At 43.7% G+C, this 18,667-nt stretch overlaps 2 protein-coding genes across 2 annotated transcripts; one reads left to right on the forward strand and one right to left on the reverse strand.

The window, feature by feature from the left end:
- Positions 1–11,949: 11,949 nt before the first annotated feature.
- LOC124670438 (glycine-rich protein DOT1-like) lies at positions 11,950–12,496 on the forward strand. Its single transcript, XM_047206938.1, has one exon. It carries the CDS (start codon positions 12,011–12,013, stop codon positions 12,494–12,496), a length of 486 nt encoding a protein of 161 aa, XP_047062894.1. The 5' UTR covers positions 11,950–12,010.
- Positions 12,497–15,616: 3,120 nt separating this feature from the next.
- On the reverse strand, positions 15,617–18,356 carry LOC124674243 (histone-lysine N-methyltransferase, H3 lysine-9 specific SUVH5-like). Its single transcript, XM_047210283.1, has one exon. The coding sequence runs from the start codon at positions 18,322–18,324 to the stop codon at positions 15,835–15,837; it is 2,490 nt and encodes an 829-aa protein (XP_047066239.1). The 5' UTR covers positions 18,325–18,356; the 3' UTR covers positions 15,617–15,834.
- Positions 18,357–18,667: the final 311 nt, after the last annotated feature.

Raw genomic sequence — 18,667 nt, forward strand, 5'->3', positions numbered from 1 at the left:
GGTAAACAAGTTGCATACTAAGGGAATGGTTTTTGGCAAGCCCATCATAAATATGACAAGTTTCATAAGGATAATTGTAACATGTGTCATATACATCTCTATAGCAATTATCTAAACCAGAATATGTAATATCATCATTTTCACTAAAAGTAGAGGTCTCAAATATAGGATCTTCGAGCACAACGTCCCCAAGCTTAGAGTTTTCAATATCATCGTTTGAGGGGACATGAATAATGCTATCATCATTACTTTCATAATCAGTACCAAAGAGATTTCCAATATCAAAGGTAGTGTGCTCATTCAAATCATGATCGCTAATGTATGTAAAGGGCATAGGAAGATCATCGTATTCGGATTCATTATCACAATAATCATTAGGAGCAACATACTTACGGTTACCTAGCGTTATCTCATTCACGCGGGGATACGCCGTTACCTCTTTCTTTTTATTCTCCTTCTTCTTCTTCTTCGTTCCCTTCTTCTTCTTCTTCTTCTTCTTCTTCTTCTTCTTCTCTTCCTTCTCCTTGTTCCCTTCTTTAGGAGGAAGAGGCTTGAAGGGTGGCTTGTTCGCATAACCTGATTTACTTTTAGAAACAATAGAAGAAACTTGGGAGGATCCCTCCTTTTCATTAATTAGTTGAAAACACACAGCGGTCCTATCATATTTTGGCAAGGTGTCATCTTCTAAAATATTTTGTATGTAAGTATTTGTATGGCTATTATCAATGCAATAAGAAAGACACCCATGCAGGACATCATCAATATCAAGATCGTTGATATCTAACAAAGAAATTTTTCTTGATAACTCTTCACACTTCAAAAATAAGGTAAGTTCATCATGCTGATTAGGAATAATTTCATCATCACAATACAAATTTGCAGCACTCATGGGGTTCGAATTATCATTGGAGGAGCATTGAAAATTAAAATGACCAACTCTATGGCAAAGTTCACAAATAAAAGGATAGAGGGCACACACTTTTTCTCCAAGATCATCTAGGGCCCTAGACCACTTTCTAGTTTTTTAATTCCTATGATGGATACAATATTCTTCCTCAATTTGATTAATTCCACAAGGTCTATGTATTCCACAAAAATTAACATGCTTATAGGAAATAGCATTTTCAGAAGTTTGAACATGTTCATTGCAATCATTAATAACAGTTTCATCCTTCATGCAAGCGTCTTTAAAAGGTTCATGATACTTATCAAAATTCTTCCTAGGCAATTCAATGTGAGAAGCAAAAGCTTTATAAAAATTTGCAACAACTTGAGAGTCAAGACCATAGGTAGCACTCATATTTCGAAATTCATCGGTATTCATAAAAGTTTCAATGCATTCATAATCATAGTTTATACCGATTCTTTACCTTTGTCATTCTCCCAATCTTCAGCGTTCTCCTTAATCCGATCAAGAAGGTCCCTTTTAAACTCTTCTTTGTTGCGCGTGAATGATCCGGAACAAGTAGTATCCAAGCAAGGTCTTATCTTGAAAAGAAAGTCTTGCATAGAAATTATCAATGATGATATTACCTGGAAGCTCATGATTGGGGCATTTGAGCATTAAAGACTTCAATCTCTCCCATGCTTGGGCAATACTCTCTCCATCATGAGGCCAAAATTTATATATATGGTTTCGATCTTTGTGAATTTCACTTGGAGGATAGAACTTGGAATAAAATAGAGGCACAATATCCTTCCAATCAAGAGAGCGCCCGTCCTTCAATAGTTTATACCAATGCGCCGCTTCACCAGATAGCGACATAACAAATAATTTCTTTCTAACTTCATCCATTGAAATACTTGCACACTTGAATAACCCGCATAATTCATGCAAAAACAGTAAATGATCTCCGGGATGGACGGTTCCATCCCCTTCATAGCGGTTATCCATAACACGTTCAATAATTTTCATAGGTATTTTATACGGAATACTTTCAGCAGGTGGATTTAAAATATCAGAAGCATCATTAGAGTTATCGCATATGGGAGATAAAGCATTATCAGAGTAAAATATTTCTTCCAAAGTTGAGGAGCAAAAAAGATTATTTTTATGTAAACTAGCTTCCCCAAGCTTAGACTTCTTCATAGCATTAGCAGTAATTGCATTCATACTAATAACATTGCTACTATCATGCAAATAAGGTTCCATAGGTTTTTTAATTTTCGCATCAAACACTTCTAAATTAGGAAAAAGATTAAAAAGCTCACCAATTTTGTTGTTGTTTTCCATTATGCCTAACTAGTGAAAATAAAAACAAGAAACAAAAAGATGCAATTGCAGAATCTAAAGGAAATAGCTTCGAGCACTCACACACCGGCAACAGTGCTAGGAAATAGCTTAGTAGTCGGAGGATGTGAATACCTTTTACCTTACCTCCCCGGCAACGGCGCCAGAAAAGTGCTTGATGTCTACGGGAGCTTCTATTCTTGTAGACAGTGTTGGGCCTCCAAGAGCAGAGGTTTGTAGAACAGCAGCAAGTTTCCCTTAAGTGGATCACCCAAGGTTTATCGATCTCGGGGAGGAAGAGGTCAAAGATATCCCTCTCAAGCAACCCTGCAATCACAAAGCAAGAAGTCTCTTGTGTCCCCAACACACCTAATACACTTGTCGGATGTATAGGTGCACTAGTTCGACGAAGAGATAGTGAAATACAAGTAGTATGGATGTATATGAGTGGTAATAGCAATCTGAATAAAATATGGCAGCGAGTAAACATGCAACGGAACGATAAATAAGCGGTGTTTGCGGTGATTGGAAACAAGGCCTAGGGATCATACTTTCACTAGTGGACACTCTCAACATTGATCGCATAATAAATAACTCTTTCTCATATGTGCTACATACACTCTTTTGTTGGATGACAAACACCAGTCGTTGTGTAGGGCTACAAGAGCACCTCAATGCCGGAGTTAACAAGCTCCACAACCTTCGATGTTCATATTTAAATAACCTTAGAGCATAATAGATCATTGCAAAATAAACCAAGAACTAACATAGCGCACACACTGTCCACATTACACTATGAAGGAGGAATAGATCACACCAATACTATCATAATGATAATTAACTCCACAATCTACAAGAGATCATGATCATAGCCTACGACAAGAACCACACGGTGCACACACTAATCACCTTTACACCATGCAGGAGGAATAGACTACTTTAATAACATCACATGAGTAGCACATAACTAGTAGCGATACAAAGCTCATCATATGGATCTCAATCATGCAAAGCAACTCACGAGATCATTGTACTGGAGTACAGAGAGAGAGATTAACCACATAGCTACGAGTAGAGCCCTCGGCCCGGGGTGAATTACTCCCTCCTCATCATGGAGGCAGCGATGGCGGTGAAGATGGCGGTGGAGACGGCGGTGGAGATGACTCCGGGGGCAATTCCTCGTCCTGGCGGCGTGCCGGAACAGAGACTTCTGTCCCCCGAATTGGACTTTCGTGATGGCGGCGGCTCTGGATGGTTTTCTCTGTTTCCGTCGAACTGCCCGATGTTTTTAGGTCAGGGACGAATATATAGGCGGAGGGGCGGCGCAAGGAGGCGGCTGGGGCCCCCTCACCATAGGCTGGCGCGGCCAGGGGGCCACCCGCGCCGCCTTATGGTGTGGGCCCCCTGCTGCCCTCCTCCGACTCTCCTTCGGTGTTCCGGAAGCTTCCGGTAATTCTAAGACTTTCGGTGTTGATTTCGTCCGATTCCGAAAATATTTCGTTACTAGGATTTCTGAAACCAAAAACAGCAGAAAACAGCAACTGGCCTTTCGGCATCTCGTCAATAGGTTAGTTCCAGAAAATGCACGAATATGACATAAAGTATGCATAAAACATGTAGATATCATCAATAAAGTAGCATGGAACATAAGAAATTATCGATACGTCGGAGACGTATCATTCTTCATTAATAGATTAAACTACATGATGCAAGAGCTTAAACATGATCTATGAGAGCTCAAACAATTGCCAAGTTATTCCAAACCATATGCAGCATTTTCTGATTCCAACCAAATAGCAATTTAACGAAGCAATTTCAGCCTTCGCCATGAACATTAAAGCACAATTAAGAACACAAGCGTTCCATATGAAAAAGCGGAGCGTAATATATCCAATATAAGAATGATGGGATCCAACTTTATTCAAACCAAAACAAAAATAAAAGCAAACCGACGCTCCAAGTAAAGAACATAAGATCTGATGGAATAAAAATATAGTTTCACTAGAAGTGACCTGATAAGTTGTCGATGAAGAAGGGGATGCCTTGGGCATCCCCAAGCTTAGATGCTTGAGTATTCTTAAAATATACAGGGATGAACCACCGGGGCATCCCCAAGCTTAGACCTTTCACCCTTCTTGATCATAATGTATCATCCTCTTCTCTTGACCCTTGAAAACTTCCTCCACACCAAACTTCAAGTAAACTCATTAGAGGGTTAGTGCATAATCAAAAATTCACATATTCAGAGGTGACACAGTCATTCTTAACACTTCTGGACATTGCACAAAGCTTCTAAAAGTTAATGGAACAAAGAAACTCATTCAACATAGCAAAAGCGGCAATGCAAAATAAAAGGCAGAATCTGTCAAAAACAGAACAGTCCGTAAAGACGAATTTGGCAGGGGCACTTAACTTGCTCAAATGTAAAAACTCAAAACTAATAAAAGTTGCGTACATATATGAGGATCACGCTCGTACATTTGCAGATTTTTTTGATTTTTCTACAGGGAGATCTGTACGAATTCGTGACAGACATCAATGCTGTTTCTGCGCAGCGATCCAAATCTAGCATCAACTTTAACATAGAAACTTTACTTGGCACAAAAACATGATAAGGAGAGGTTGCTACAGTAGTAAACAACTTCCAAGACTCAACAATACAGTAAATAAAATGTAACTTGGGTTATCTCCCAAGAAGTGCTTTTCTTTAACGCCTTTCAGCTAGGCGCAGAAAGTGCAAATCAAGTAACATCAAGAGAAGAAGCATCAACATCATAGCTTGTTCTAATAATAGAATCGTAAGGCAACTTCATTCTCTTTCTAGGGAAGTGTTCCATACCTTTCTTGAGAGGAAATTGATATTTAATATTACCTTCCTTCATATCAATAACAACACCAACGGTTCGAAGAAAAGGTCTTCCCAACACAATAGGACAAGATGCATTGCATTCAATATCCAAGACAACAAAATCAACGGGGACAAGGTTATTGTTAACCGTAATGCGAACATTATCAATCCTCCCCAAAGGTTTCTTTTTAACATTATCAGCAAGATTAACATCCAAATAACAATTCTTCAATGGTGGCAAGTCAAGCATATCATAAATTTTCTTAGGCATAACAGAAATACTTGCACCAAGATCACATAAAGCATTACATTCAAAGTCATTGAATTTCATTTTAATGATGGGCTCCCAACCATCTTCTAACTTCCTAGGAATAGAAGCTTCAAGTTTTAATTTCTCTTCCCTAGCTTTAATGAGAGCATTTGTAATATGTTTTGTAAAGGCTAAATTTATAGCACTAGCATTGTGACTTCTAGCAAATTGTTGTAAGAAATTTATAACTTCAGTAATATGACAATCATCAAAATCTAAACCATTATGTTCTGCAGCAATGGAATCATTGTCACCAATATTTTGAAAAATTTCAGCAGTTTTATCACAAGCAGTTTCAGCAGTTTCAGGCAATTTTGCGCGCTTTGTACTAGGAGTAGAAACATTGCCAACACCAACTGTTTTACCATTGATAGTAGGAGGTGTAGCAACATGTGTAGAATCAACATTACTAGTGGTGGTAATAGTCCATACTTTAGCTACATTATTTTCTTTAGCAAGTTTTTCTTTTTCTTCTCTATCCCACCTAGCATGCAATTCAGCCAACATTCTAATATTATCATTAATTCGAACTTGGATGGTATTTGTTTTAGCAAACCTAGCATCTTTAACTTCCTCAGGCATAACTTTCAATTTTAAAAGATCAACATCAAGTGCAAGATTATCAACCTTAGAAGCAAGAACATCAATTTTACCAAGCTTTTCTTCAATAGTTTTATTGAAAGCAGTTTGTGTACTAATAAATTCTTTAAGCATCACTTCAAGACCAGAGGGTACACTCTTATTATTGTTGTAAGAATTACCATAAGAATTACCATAACCATTACCATTATTATAAGGATATGGCCTATAGTTGTTGTTACCATAATTATTCCTATAAGCATTGTTGTTGAAATTATTACTCTTAATGAAATTCACATCAACATTTTCTTCTTGAGCAACCAATGAAGCTAAAGGAACATTATTAGGATCAATATGAGATCTACCATTTACAAGCATAGACATAATAGCATCAATCTTATCACCCAAAGAAGAGGTTTCTTCAACGGAATTTACCTTCTTACCTTGAGGAGTTCTTTCAGTGTGCCATTCAGAGTAATTGATCATCATATCATCAAGAAGTTTAGTCGCGGCGCCCAGGGTGATGGACATAAAAGTACCTCCAGCAGCTGAATCCAATAGGTTCCTCGAGGAAAAATTCAATCCTGCATAAAAGGTTTGGATGATCATCCAAGTAGTCAGTCCATGGGTTGGGCAATTCTTTACCAAAGATTTCATTCTCTCCCATGCTTGAGCAACATGTTCATTATCAAATTGTTTAAAGTTCATAATGCTACTTCTCAAAGATATAATCTTAGCGGGAGGATAATATTTACTAATAAAAGCATCTTTACATTTAGTCCATGAATCAATACTATTTTTAGGCAAAGAAAGCAACCAATCTTTAGCTCTTCCTCTTACTGAGAAAGGAAAAAATTTCAGTTTTATAATATCACCATCTATATCCTTATACTTTTGCATTTCACAGAGTTCAACAAAATTATTAAGATGGGCAGCAACATCATCATTACTAACACCAGAAAATTGCTCTCTCATAACAAGATTCAGTAAAGCTGGTTTAATTTCATAGAATTCTGCAGTAGTGGCAGGTGGAGCAATAGGAGTACTTATAAAATCATTATTATTTGTGCTAGTGAAATCACACAACTTAGTATTTTCAGGAGTACCCATTATAACAGTAGTAAAGTAAACTAAGCAAATAGAATAAAAACAAGTAACAAATTTTTTTGTGTTTTTGATATAGAGCTAGTAAACAAGACAGAAAGTAAAGTAACTAATTTTTTTGTGTTTTTAATATAGAGCAAACTAGACAGTAAATAAAATAAAGTAAAGCAAGACAAAAACAAAGTAAAGAGATTGGATGTGGAGACTCCCCTTGCAGCGTGTCTTGATCTCCTCGGCAACGGCGCCAGAAATTTAGCTTGATACGCGCGAAGCACACGTCCGTTGGGAACCCCAAGTGGAAGGTATGATGCGTATAGAAGCAAGTTTCCCTCAGTATGAAACCAAGGTTATCGAACCGAGTAGGAGCCAAGAAGCACGTGAAGGTTGTTGGTGGAGGAGTGTAGTGCGGCGCAACACCAGTGAAACCGGCGCCAACGTGGAACCTGCACAACACAATCAAGATACTTTGCCCCAACGTAACAGTGAGGTTGTCAATCTCACCGGCTTGCTGAAAACAAAGGATTAAACGTATCGAGTGGAAGATGGTGTTTGTTTGCAAAGAACAGTAAAAAGAATGATTGCAGTAGAATGTATTCAGATGTAAAAGAATGGACCGGGGTCCACAGTTCACTAGTGGTGTCTCTCCAATAAGATAACTAACATGCTGGGTGAACAAATTACAGGTGGGCAATTGACAAATAAAGATTCAATACATATCAACGATGATTGCTATGTGATTTAATCAGGGCATTACGACAAAGTACATAGACCGCTATCCAGGCATGCATCTATGCCTAAATAATCCACCTTCGGGTTAGCATCCGCACCCCTCCAGTATTAAGTTGTAAACAACCAGATAATTGCATTAAGTATGGTGCGTGATGTAATCAACACAAATATCCTTAGACAAAGCATCAATGTTTTATCCCTAGTAGCAACAGCACATCCACAACCTTAGAACTTTCTGTCACTGTCCCAGATTCAATGGAGGCATGAACCCACTATCGAGCATAATTACCCCCTCTTGGAGTTACAAGTATCAACTTGGCCAGAGCCTCTACTAGCAACGGAGAGCATGCAAGAACATAAACAACACATATATGATAGATTGATAATCAACTTAACATAGTATTCTAGATTCATCGGATCCCACCAAACACAACATGTGGCATTACAAATAGATGATCTTGATCATGTTAGGCATCTCACAAGATCTAAACAATGATAGCACATGCGGAGAAGACAACCATCTAGCTACTGCTATGGACCCATAGTCCAAGGATGAACTACTCACGCATCAATCCGGAGGCGGGCATGATGATGTAGAGCCCCTACGGTGATGATTCCCCTCTCCGGCAGGGTGCCGGAGGCGATCTCCTGAATCCCCCGAGATGGGATTGGCGGCGGCGGCGTCTCTGGAAGGTTTTCTGTATCGTGGCTCTCGGTACAGGGGGTTTCGCGACGAAGGCTTTAAGTAGGCGGAAGGGCAGGTCAGGAGGGGGCACAGGGCCCCCACACCATAGGCCGGCGCGGCCAGGGCCCAGGCCGCGCCACCCTATGGTCTCGGCCCCTCGTGGCCCCACTTCGTATCTCCCTCGGTCTTCTGGAAGTTTCGTGGAAAAATAGGACCCTGGGCGTTGATTTCGTCCAATTCCGAGAATATTTCCTTACTAGGATTTCGAAACAAAAAACAACGAAAACAACGAAGCGGCGCTTCGGCATCTTGTTAATAGGTTAGTGCCGGAAAATGTATAATAATGATGTAAAGTATGTATAAAACATTCAAGTATTGTCATAAAAGTAGCATGGAACATAAGAAATTATAGATATGTTTGAGACGTATCATTCCCGTAGCTTGTTCCTCTTGGGTTTTTGGACCCTAGACGGCCTAGTTGTCTTTGTGGAGTTATTGGGCCTCCAATTAAGTTGTGGAGATTGCCTCAAACTTTGTGCTTTGTGGCTCGGTGGTGTTCTTGAGGCCTCCAATTAAGTTGTGGAGATTCCTCAAGAGCAAGGCCTTTGTGGTGATTTATTGGGAGCCTCCAATTAAGTTGTGGAGATAGCCCCAAGCTTTGTGCGGGTTCGGTGACCACCCTAAGGTTCCATAGTGGATCGCGGACATCCCTTTTGGTGGGAATTCTTGAGGAGAATACGGTGAGGCCTTCGTGTCGTTTGGAGTGACTTGTCCTCCACACCGCTCCAACGGAGAGTAGCACTCGCAAGAGTGTGAACTTCGGGATACATCGTCTTCTTCGCGTCACCTCAGTTATTCCTATACCCGAGCTCTTTTCTTATGCACTTTACTTTGTGATAGCCTTCGTGCTTGAAGTTATATATCTTGCTATCACATAGTTGCTTAACATAAGTTGTTGGTGCACATAGGTGAACCCTAGTTATATAGGTTTTGTTCTTGACAAATTAAACACTAGTTTTATTCCGCATTTGTTAAGCCATATTCGTAAGTTTTAAACTGCATATTCACCCCCTCTAGGCGGCATCCGTGTCCTTTTAATTGGTATAAGAGTCCGGTCTCTCACTATAGGCTTTATCGCCTTGAGAGTAAGGATGTCGGCTAGAGAATTAGTGCATGATCACACTTTTATGTTCGATGGCACAAATTATGATGTTTGGAAAATTCGCATGCTTAGTCATTTTCGGGCCATTGACCGTCATATGGAGCAAATTGCAGATATAGGTTTTTCTCCTCCGATGGATTCCCAAAATATATCTTTAGAGGATGAGAAAAATTTATATCTCAATGCTCAAGCTTCTAATGTGCTTGTTCATGCTTTGAGCAATGTAGAGATTTTTGCAATCTTGCCTTTCCGGAGCGCTCATGATTTATGTAAGCTTCAAGAAAAATATGATGTGTCCAACATTATTGAGGATGATTGTATTCCCTCCACTTTCGGCCGTGATGAACTTTCATCCACTTCACCGTTGTGTTGCAACACACAAGGAAATGCCAATGTGAGTGGTGATGACCATTGCAATGTTGATGGTGAGCCTATTCTTGATGATCATTCATCTCTATCTCATTGCAATGCTTCATCTTTGGAATTAAACACATCTAGCACTATAAATGATTCACATGCTTGTGTTGATAGTTCTTGCATATCATATGTTAAATGCCCATCTAAATGCCATGATGGTATGCTTGCTATTTCTTGTCGCCATAATATAAATACTTCTATTTTCTCTAGTTGTTGTGTGTCTAACAATGTTGCCGAAGAGCTAGAAGGCGCAGCCTCTCTGCTAGAAAGCCGATCCCTCGCTATGACCGCAACTTTGTATGCGGATTTTACCGAGAAGACACCTCTCGGGTTAAAGTGTCAGACTAGGTGATCCACCATGCCATCCGCAAGGTTGATGAAGAGAATAGCTTTAACATCTTCAGGCTGGAAAAGGCTTCGAATAATGTCCAAATCCGGTGCAGGGATTGATCAGATCAACCACTAGAGAGACATGAGTACATCCTCTCAAGGATTAAGGATTCTAATGCGGTAAATTTTAGTTATAGATTTTTTTTTCGGGGATAGATGTTGCCATATTTTTCTAGATATTTTTAGAAAAATACAAATTTTAAATTTAACTAAACCTAGAACGCGAGCTAGGGGAACTGTTTCATTTGTTTGCTCACGAGAGGGTAGGTAGTGGAGTAAATGAGTGCATTCTGGATCGAAATAAGAGCATCTCCAGTCGCGTCCCCCAAAGCGTCCCCCAAAGGGATTTGGGGCGCGCCGGACAAAAAAACGTTCCCAGCCGCGTCCCCCAAAGGCCTTTTTTGTCCGGCGCGGCCTGATACGGTGTCCGGCGTCCCGAGCCCGTCCCCGTCCCACAGGGGACGCACCGGGCACGCCGGACACAACGAAATGAGAGGCGAGGAGGCGCGGGGCCGACCCGTCGCCGGCTCGGACGCTCAACCGCCACATACGTAGCGACGGTGCGAGTTGACAGGAAGCGGAACCGTCGCATTGGCAACCGCGCGTCGACGACGCGCCAACCCCGCCGGAATGGAGCGCCGACTCCTCGGAAGAGCAACCGCCGCTCTCTTCGACTTCGCGCCGCCGTTCATCCGCGCTCAATAAGACCCGTACGTACGCCGTCATTCATCCAAGCCTCCATCCGACACCTCCAGCCGACGATGAGCTACATCTCCCGGCTCCCGTCCGACACCTCCGGCGAGGGAAAGCCTGCCGGCTGGCGCCATTGGTGGGACAAAGCCGGGACGCCGAGCAGCGGCGACGATTCCCCGCCGCCAGTTGACAGCGAGGAGGAATGGCTGGGATGGGAGGAGGAGGAAGAAGAGAGCGAGGCCGCGGCGGCGGCGGTGGCCCGTGCGAAGGCAAAGGCGGCCAAGGCGAAGGCTGCCAAGGACAAGGCCGCCAAGGCCAAGGCCAAGACGCAGCCGACGAGCACCGGCGACGACGACGCGTCGAGCGCCGACACCGCCTCTTCGGAAGAGGTGACGAGCAGGAAGCGCCACCGCGATGACGACGACGAGACGGGGCCATCAGCGAAGAAGAAGAAGTAGATAGTTTATATGTATTTAATTATATTTTTTCGAAGTTTTATATATAATTGTTTATGTTCAACCGATTTGAATATTATTAAATAGTTTCTTTCTAGCCAAAAAAATATACTTTTAATGTTTGGGGGCGGCGTTTGGGGGACGCGGCTGGGGAGCGACGTCCCCCAAACGCGGCACGAACAAAACACGTCCCCCAAACACTCAATCCGGCGCGGTTTGGGAAACGGTTTGGGGGACGCGGCTGCTCTAAAGCAAACATGTTTTTGGCAAACGAAGCGGCAATTCACTTCAGCGAGAACCACGTGGCCAATACCCAGAAGTGTCAGCACTCAGCAGCCATTACTCTATTCTCTCCATTTGTGAATTTCATTCTCTGCAGTCCCGCGGGCGCCGGCGACGACATCAGACATGGACAATCCGAGGGGTCCCCAGCCCGGGCAGGCACGGCCACGGGCGCCGCTGCCGCCAGGATGGACCGGCGATTCTGGATCGCGGCGGGGATCCGGCCCCGGCGGCTCGTGGAGCAACGACTGGGAGTGGGCCTCGGGGCCTGGAGGCGGCTGGGCCTACGGCCACAGCTCAGAGCAGGGCCCCGGCGGCTCCGCGTTTGGGTTCGGCTACGGCAGCGGCGGTGGTGGTGGAGGCGGAGGGGGGAGCGGGCGCGGAAGCTTCGGCTTCGGCTTCGGTGGGCGCGGCGGCCACGCTGGCCGGTACGGCTGGGGCGGCGGATACGACTGGGCTGGCGGTCACGCCGGCGGGTACGGATGGGGCGGCGGGCCCGGCGGCTGGGGAGCAGGTGGTGGGGCGTTTGGGGGCGACCACGGAGGCTGGGGCGCGCGCGCAGGGCTCGGCGGCGGGGCGCAACGGCCACCGCGCGGAGGCCGCGGCAACTGACTCCGGGCCGTCGTGGTGTGATCAAGAACGCCAGCACAGTGCATAGTAGCAGTACAACGATCTGGGTCTTCAGGAGTTTTAGGACAATGTGGTCATCTCTGGTTCAACTTTGTTATCTTGCAAGAGCTAGTATGAAGTTTCAGTGTGAGCAGAAATGATCGTAGATCGATCTGGATGTTGACCCTTGAATAATGTGTGCCATCTTTGCATATACTCGCAGAAAGTATCATATTTCAGTACTATAACAACAACAACAACAACCAAGCCTTTCAGTCCCAAACAAGTTGAGGTAGGCTAGAGTTGAAACCCATAAGATCTCGAAACCAAGTCATGGTTCCGGAACGTGGATAGCTAACTTCCACGCACCCCTATCCATGGCTAAATCTTTGTCGATATTCCAAACCTTCAGGTCCCTCTTAACGGACTCCTCCCATGTCAAGTTTGGTCTACCACGACCCCTCTTAACATTTTCATCACGCTTTATCCGTCCGCTATGCACTGGCGCTTCCGGAGGCCTCAGTTGGATATGTCCAAACCATCTGAGACGATGTTGGACCAGCTTCTCTTCAATCGGTACTACCCCAACTCTCTCCCGTATATCGTCATTCCGTACCCGATCCTTTCTTGTGTGGCCACATATCCATCTCAACATGCGCATCTCTGCTACACTTAACCGTTGGATATGTCGTCTCTTCGTTGGCCAACACTCAGGCCGCCATACAACATCGCAGGTCGGATAGCTGTCCTATAAAACCTGCCTTTTAGCTTTTGTGGCACTCTCTTGTCACAGAGTACGCCCGAAGCTTGACGCCACTTCATCCAACCAGCCTTGATTCGGTGGCCCACACCTTCATCGATATCGCCATCCTTCTGCAACATGGACCCCAAATATCGAAAAGTGTCTCTCTCCGGTACCACCTGCCCATCAAGGCTAACCTCTTCCTCCTCGTGCCTAGTAGAACTGAAACTGCACCTCATGTATTCAGTTTTAGTTCTACTAAGCCTAAAACCTTCGATTCGAGAGTTCGCCTACACAACTCTAACTTTCTATTAACCCCCGTTCGGCTATCATCGACTAGCACCACATCATCCGCAAAGAGCATACACCATGGGATGTCTCCTTGTATATCCCTTATGACCTCATCCATCACCAAATCAAAAAGATAAGGGCTCAAAGCTGACCCTTGGTATATTTCAGTACTATGAACAATGTTCGGATATTCAAAATTTGCTGGTGGTGCTGTAATGCTATATCATGACTGAACATTCGACATTGCGCAGCGTCATGTCGATTCACAGCAAAATCCCAGGAACAGAACAGGCCGGTGCGTTCTTCTTTGCTGAGGTAAGATGCATCGTGTCCAGGTTGCAGGTTCAAGTTTTATAAAGACAAAAAAACAAACACTAAAAGCCAGAGTTGCTCATACTAATACATCACATGTTCTTCCACCGAGAAAAACGTGCGTACACTCTGCAGTTAGTAGCTTGGCACTCATCAGAACGCCTTACCTCAGCAGCATATACTGATACACAACACAAACGCTACTGAAAAGTTCGGCGATTTTGACAACACAAAAGCACCGAAAAGTTCAAGATTCTGCAGACACAAGACCACATCACCGAAAAGTCCAAAATTACATGATCACGTCAGAGTTTCACAGCCTTGAATCAACACCTGGCTTTTGCTTTCAGAACGTTGAGTGAGAAATACAACTATCCTGCAACTACCCCAGCTTAGCAATACAATTATCCAAAGCTGAGCACAACTCCCTGTTGCACTGCTTCACAAAATCGTCGGTGATTTCCACTGGTCTCTCAATGACGAGGCTTGCAGCACTATAGCCATGTGAGGCCTGGAGCATTATTGATTCATGGTCACAGACTCAAAGCTGTAAAGCCAAACGTGGATAATTTGCAGAGTAATGAAGTAACGAAATTCCCACACATTAAAAAAAAGAACTTAACGAAATTAGGACGCCTGGAGCAAACAGAGTATTCAGCAGAAATGATATTCAGGCTAGTGCAGCTGCTCTCCAATAACAAGATGCAAGCAGTAGGGCAGGTCATAAATGGCATGACCCGTATCTTCTTCTCCCATAAAGCTTTTCCACCAGAAAGTTCCTTCTCATTATGAGCATAGAGACATACACATTGGAACAGGGTATATGAAAGCTTTGGGATTCAAAGGTTTTGCCTGTAGACACAAGCATATAACATCCTGGACTTCACTATCCATAAGGTAGAAACTACAGAAAGGACTAGGAACGGCCACTTTTTAACTGGTTTGGGACACCAAGTTGGTTCCACTTGTATCTATGAAAATGAATCAGTTTTATTTTCAGCTGCAAATGCATTTGGAACTATAAAACCATGGAAAAGGGGGGCAGAAATCACAAATATTGTTGACAAGTATAAGTAAGCGACGACATCAAACTCACCCTTACCATTCCACCTTCCGACTTCACGACACTTGTATGCAGGCCCACATGTCAGGAATCATGCTTCCAGGATCAACAACCCATGCATGTTCTGAATCAAGTAATCAGGGATAGTCAATACCAAGGTTAACCAAACAAGTTCTAGGCTGGACTCCAGACTGGGCTCATTTTCTGGCAAATTCTTGCTATTAACCTGTCAAAAACTGTAAATCTGGATTCTAGATCAATAGAAAATTTAAGGGTTTTCAAATCTTTGTTGATATGTGAATATGTGATTGCTCCTACTACCAGTTCAATGAATATAAAATTCTAGAATAATTGATTCTTCAGTAGTTTTAAAGACAAACAGTGGTCCATCATTCGTGTAAATTCTTCCACAGCATGATGGAAAATCAATATATCCTTCTTCTTTTTTCAGAAGTGATGACATGTAAATGTTATTTTTTCCTGAAAATAAACTTGTAACAAATATTATAGAAGGACAGAGAGTAATTTTCCAAAGTGTACACCATGATATCACATTCTTTTCTTATGATGCTCCAGGGATCTCCACCTGAAAACATGTGCTGGAATTTTTCTACAAAAAGTTCCTAGTAACTGGAGGATACACAGAAATATTAATCACAGAACCATACTGGGAGGGGTTATCAGAAAATAAATCAAGAACAAAAAATATTGCTGAATTATATCTAAGAACTATCTTCATCATGAAAGCTAGAACTATAAGTACTAAACAGATAGATTCATCAAGTTACCAATGATCGGATCAGGAAATAAGGGAAACCTTGCGCTCTTTTGAAGCCTAAATGATGATACTTATTGGACATACAGAAAGCTAGAAGAAGGATGAATGATAATACAGTAACTTCCATAGAGGCACAAAGGCATCACACTCTAAACCTAATACAGCCAGCCATCACACTCTACAGAACCACAAAGGCATTTCTTCTTCTTGATGTTACCGTTGGCATCATGAACCTGGTCAATTGCATAGTTGTAGTGGTATGCTAGCTCTTGACCGGGTGGAATATCCTCACAGGCAAAGAACATGATATGAGGCGCACTCTTGTCATCATGATCATAGAGGACATTTTGTGCATAAAGGTTGGGTGAACAACTATGGTTGATAAATTTTGCAAAGTTGCCCATATTTGAAGCATCGACAGCAAAACCAGCATCCTCATCTTCACCAGGACCCTTCTGAAGTGAGGGTATAGATCTTGACAGACCCTCCCAAAGGGCTTCATCATAATAGTTATGCCCTATAGCAAATAAGTACTCATCAGTCATCCTTTTCTGTGCCTCTTCATCATCCAAAACTTCGCCAATATATTCACAAACAAAGCTTCCAGATGGTATAAAGTCCAGGGTTTTCACACCCCAACCCATTGATTTGGTCTTGAAGATTTGCAGCCGAAATTTCATGCCTTTTTGACCGACTCTGTTATGACATGTAGGAGGACACTTGCAAGAAGGTCCACACTCATAAACAAGAGGCTTCGCTACTATAATACGGCCATTATCATTGAAAGGGATGTCCCCACCATTTTTCGCTGCACAAGCACACCGTTTTGAGGCTGAACATCCACCTACACAAGCACAGCCTGCTGGAGGAGCTGGCTGATAGTTACGAGGGTATTTCAGGCGTGACATGTAGACATAGGGCATTGGGCACTCATCAGATATTGAGTTTACAACAGGTATCGGGATTCTCTCCAGCCCTTGGGATATATCTTTCATGATAACACCATCATATGGTTCAGTGTGTGCAGATTTCAGAATCTCTTCAATGTCAATATGTTTCTGCCCTGCCATTCTTCTCAGGCGGAACATATAAACATAACAATCTTCGCTTTCTCTCTCCCTCCAGTATTTCTCAACCAGATATAAACCCCCATATATAAGCATCTTCCGTTGGCCGTTTCCCTTAGTGCTGAAGCCATGGATAACACGGACTGGTGTGTTAGTATCCATGCTCTTCTTCAGTGCAAGATTGGTACCATCTATCTTCTGATTGATTGTAGCTGTCGTTGATCCAGAATACACCAAGGCATCCAAATTTTTCTTGATATCAGAAAACCGTGCATATGCCACGATGCTAACAGCTATACAAGTACCATTGGCGTCCTTCATATGATCAATCCCTATCCGGTGTGGGCGATGAAGACCGACAACACAAAGCTCAACCCTTACATGAAAGATATCACCAACATGGACTCCAGGCACATTGCCAACATATCTCTTATCATCACACTGTGCAGGGAACCTGTCTCTGAAGATTTTGTAAGCTTGTAGGTCAAGTGCTTCCTTTGACTTGTCAAGTTCATGCAAAAGCTTCTTGTAAATTAACTGAAAATCCTGCAAAGTTTTCATGACGGTTTTCCTAGCAAGAGAAACTCCAGTTTCTGGCATTCCCTGATTATGATCATTGTTGTCAGATCTCATCTTTTTATATGCAGTCCTGGTTTCCTTCTCACCTTTCCCTGAGGAGAAATTGCGCACAGCTGAAACTCTAACACCAGAATGGGGACTTGCGTAGCACCTCACAGTACTCCTAGTTCCTGAAGTGCACTGTGTTGAGCTGCCTTGAGCCCTGTATTCCGGAGTTTCAGGAGATCCACCATTGGGGCAGAAAGCTGTCGAGAATGACCGCTTGTACCCAATCTGGAACCTCCATGGCACTATTTCTTTCCGCCCCTTACGGCAATAACTGACATTGTCATTGCCTACAGGACCAGCAGAGCTGCACCCTTTGGCTGCTACATTGATCTTCTTGGCAGCCCTGTTTCCCATGCCCTCCGGCTCCTCCCCCACAAGATCTGCAGCAGAACAGCTTCTCTTTAACCCACTCCCGTTCACATGAGACTTCTTTGAGCCCTCGGGCATGCAGATCTCACCGCCATCCTTCTGGACACCGGCGTGAGCGCCGTTCTCCACTTTCTCCCCACTAGAGCTCTTCATGGTCGCAATCCCATTCACAGGAGACTTCTTTGAGCCCTCGGGCATGCAGACCACACCGCAATCTTTCTGGGCGCCGGTGTGAGCGCCGTTCTCCAATTTCTCCCCACTAGAGCTCTTCACGGTCGCAATCCCGTCCACAGGAGACTTCTTTGAGCCCTCGGACATGCGGATCTCACCACAATCCTTCTGGGCACCGGCGTGAGCGCCGTTCTCCAATTTCTCCCCACTAGAGCTCTTCACGGCCACACTCCCTTTCACATCAGACTTCTTTAAGCTCTCGGACATGCAGATCTCACCGCCATCCTTCTGTACACCGGCAAGAGCGCCGTTCACCAATTTCTCCCCACCAGAGCTCTTCACCATTGCACTGTCAGTGCCTCTCTTGGACTGGCAACCCTTCTTGGCGCCGCTGTGAGCACTGCTCTCCATTTCCCCACCAGCGCTCTTCGCAGCCGCACTGCGTGTCTCCCTCTTAAACTGGCCATCCATTCCAGCCCCACTGCGAGAGCCGGACTCCACCTTCTCCGCATCAGAGCTCCTCGCGGCCGCACTGCGAGTGGCTCTCTTATCTCTTCCGGCACCGCCGAGAGGGGTGCTGACAGCAGCGCTCTTCGCAGCTTCAACGGGTGCGCCTCCCTTCGACTGGCAATCCTCTGCGGCACCATTCTCCATTTTGCCCCCGTCGGGGCTGTCCACGACCACAATGCCGCCATCGGAGCTATCCACGACCAGAATGCGCGTGCCGCCTGTCATCAGCTCGCCATTCTCGCCA

Source organism: Lolium rigidum, chromosome 7 (genome assembly GCF_022539505.1).
Source record: "Lolium rigidum isolate FL_2022 chromosome 7, APGP_CSIRO_Lrig_0.1, whole genome shotgun sequence".
Taxonomy (NCBI): Eukaryota; Viridiplantae; Streptophyta; class Magnoliopsida; order Poales; family Poaceae; genus Lolium; species Lolium rigidum.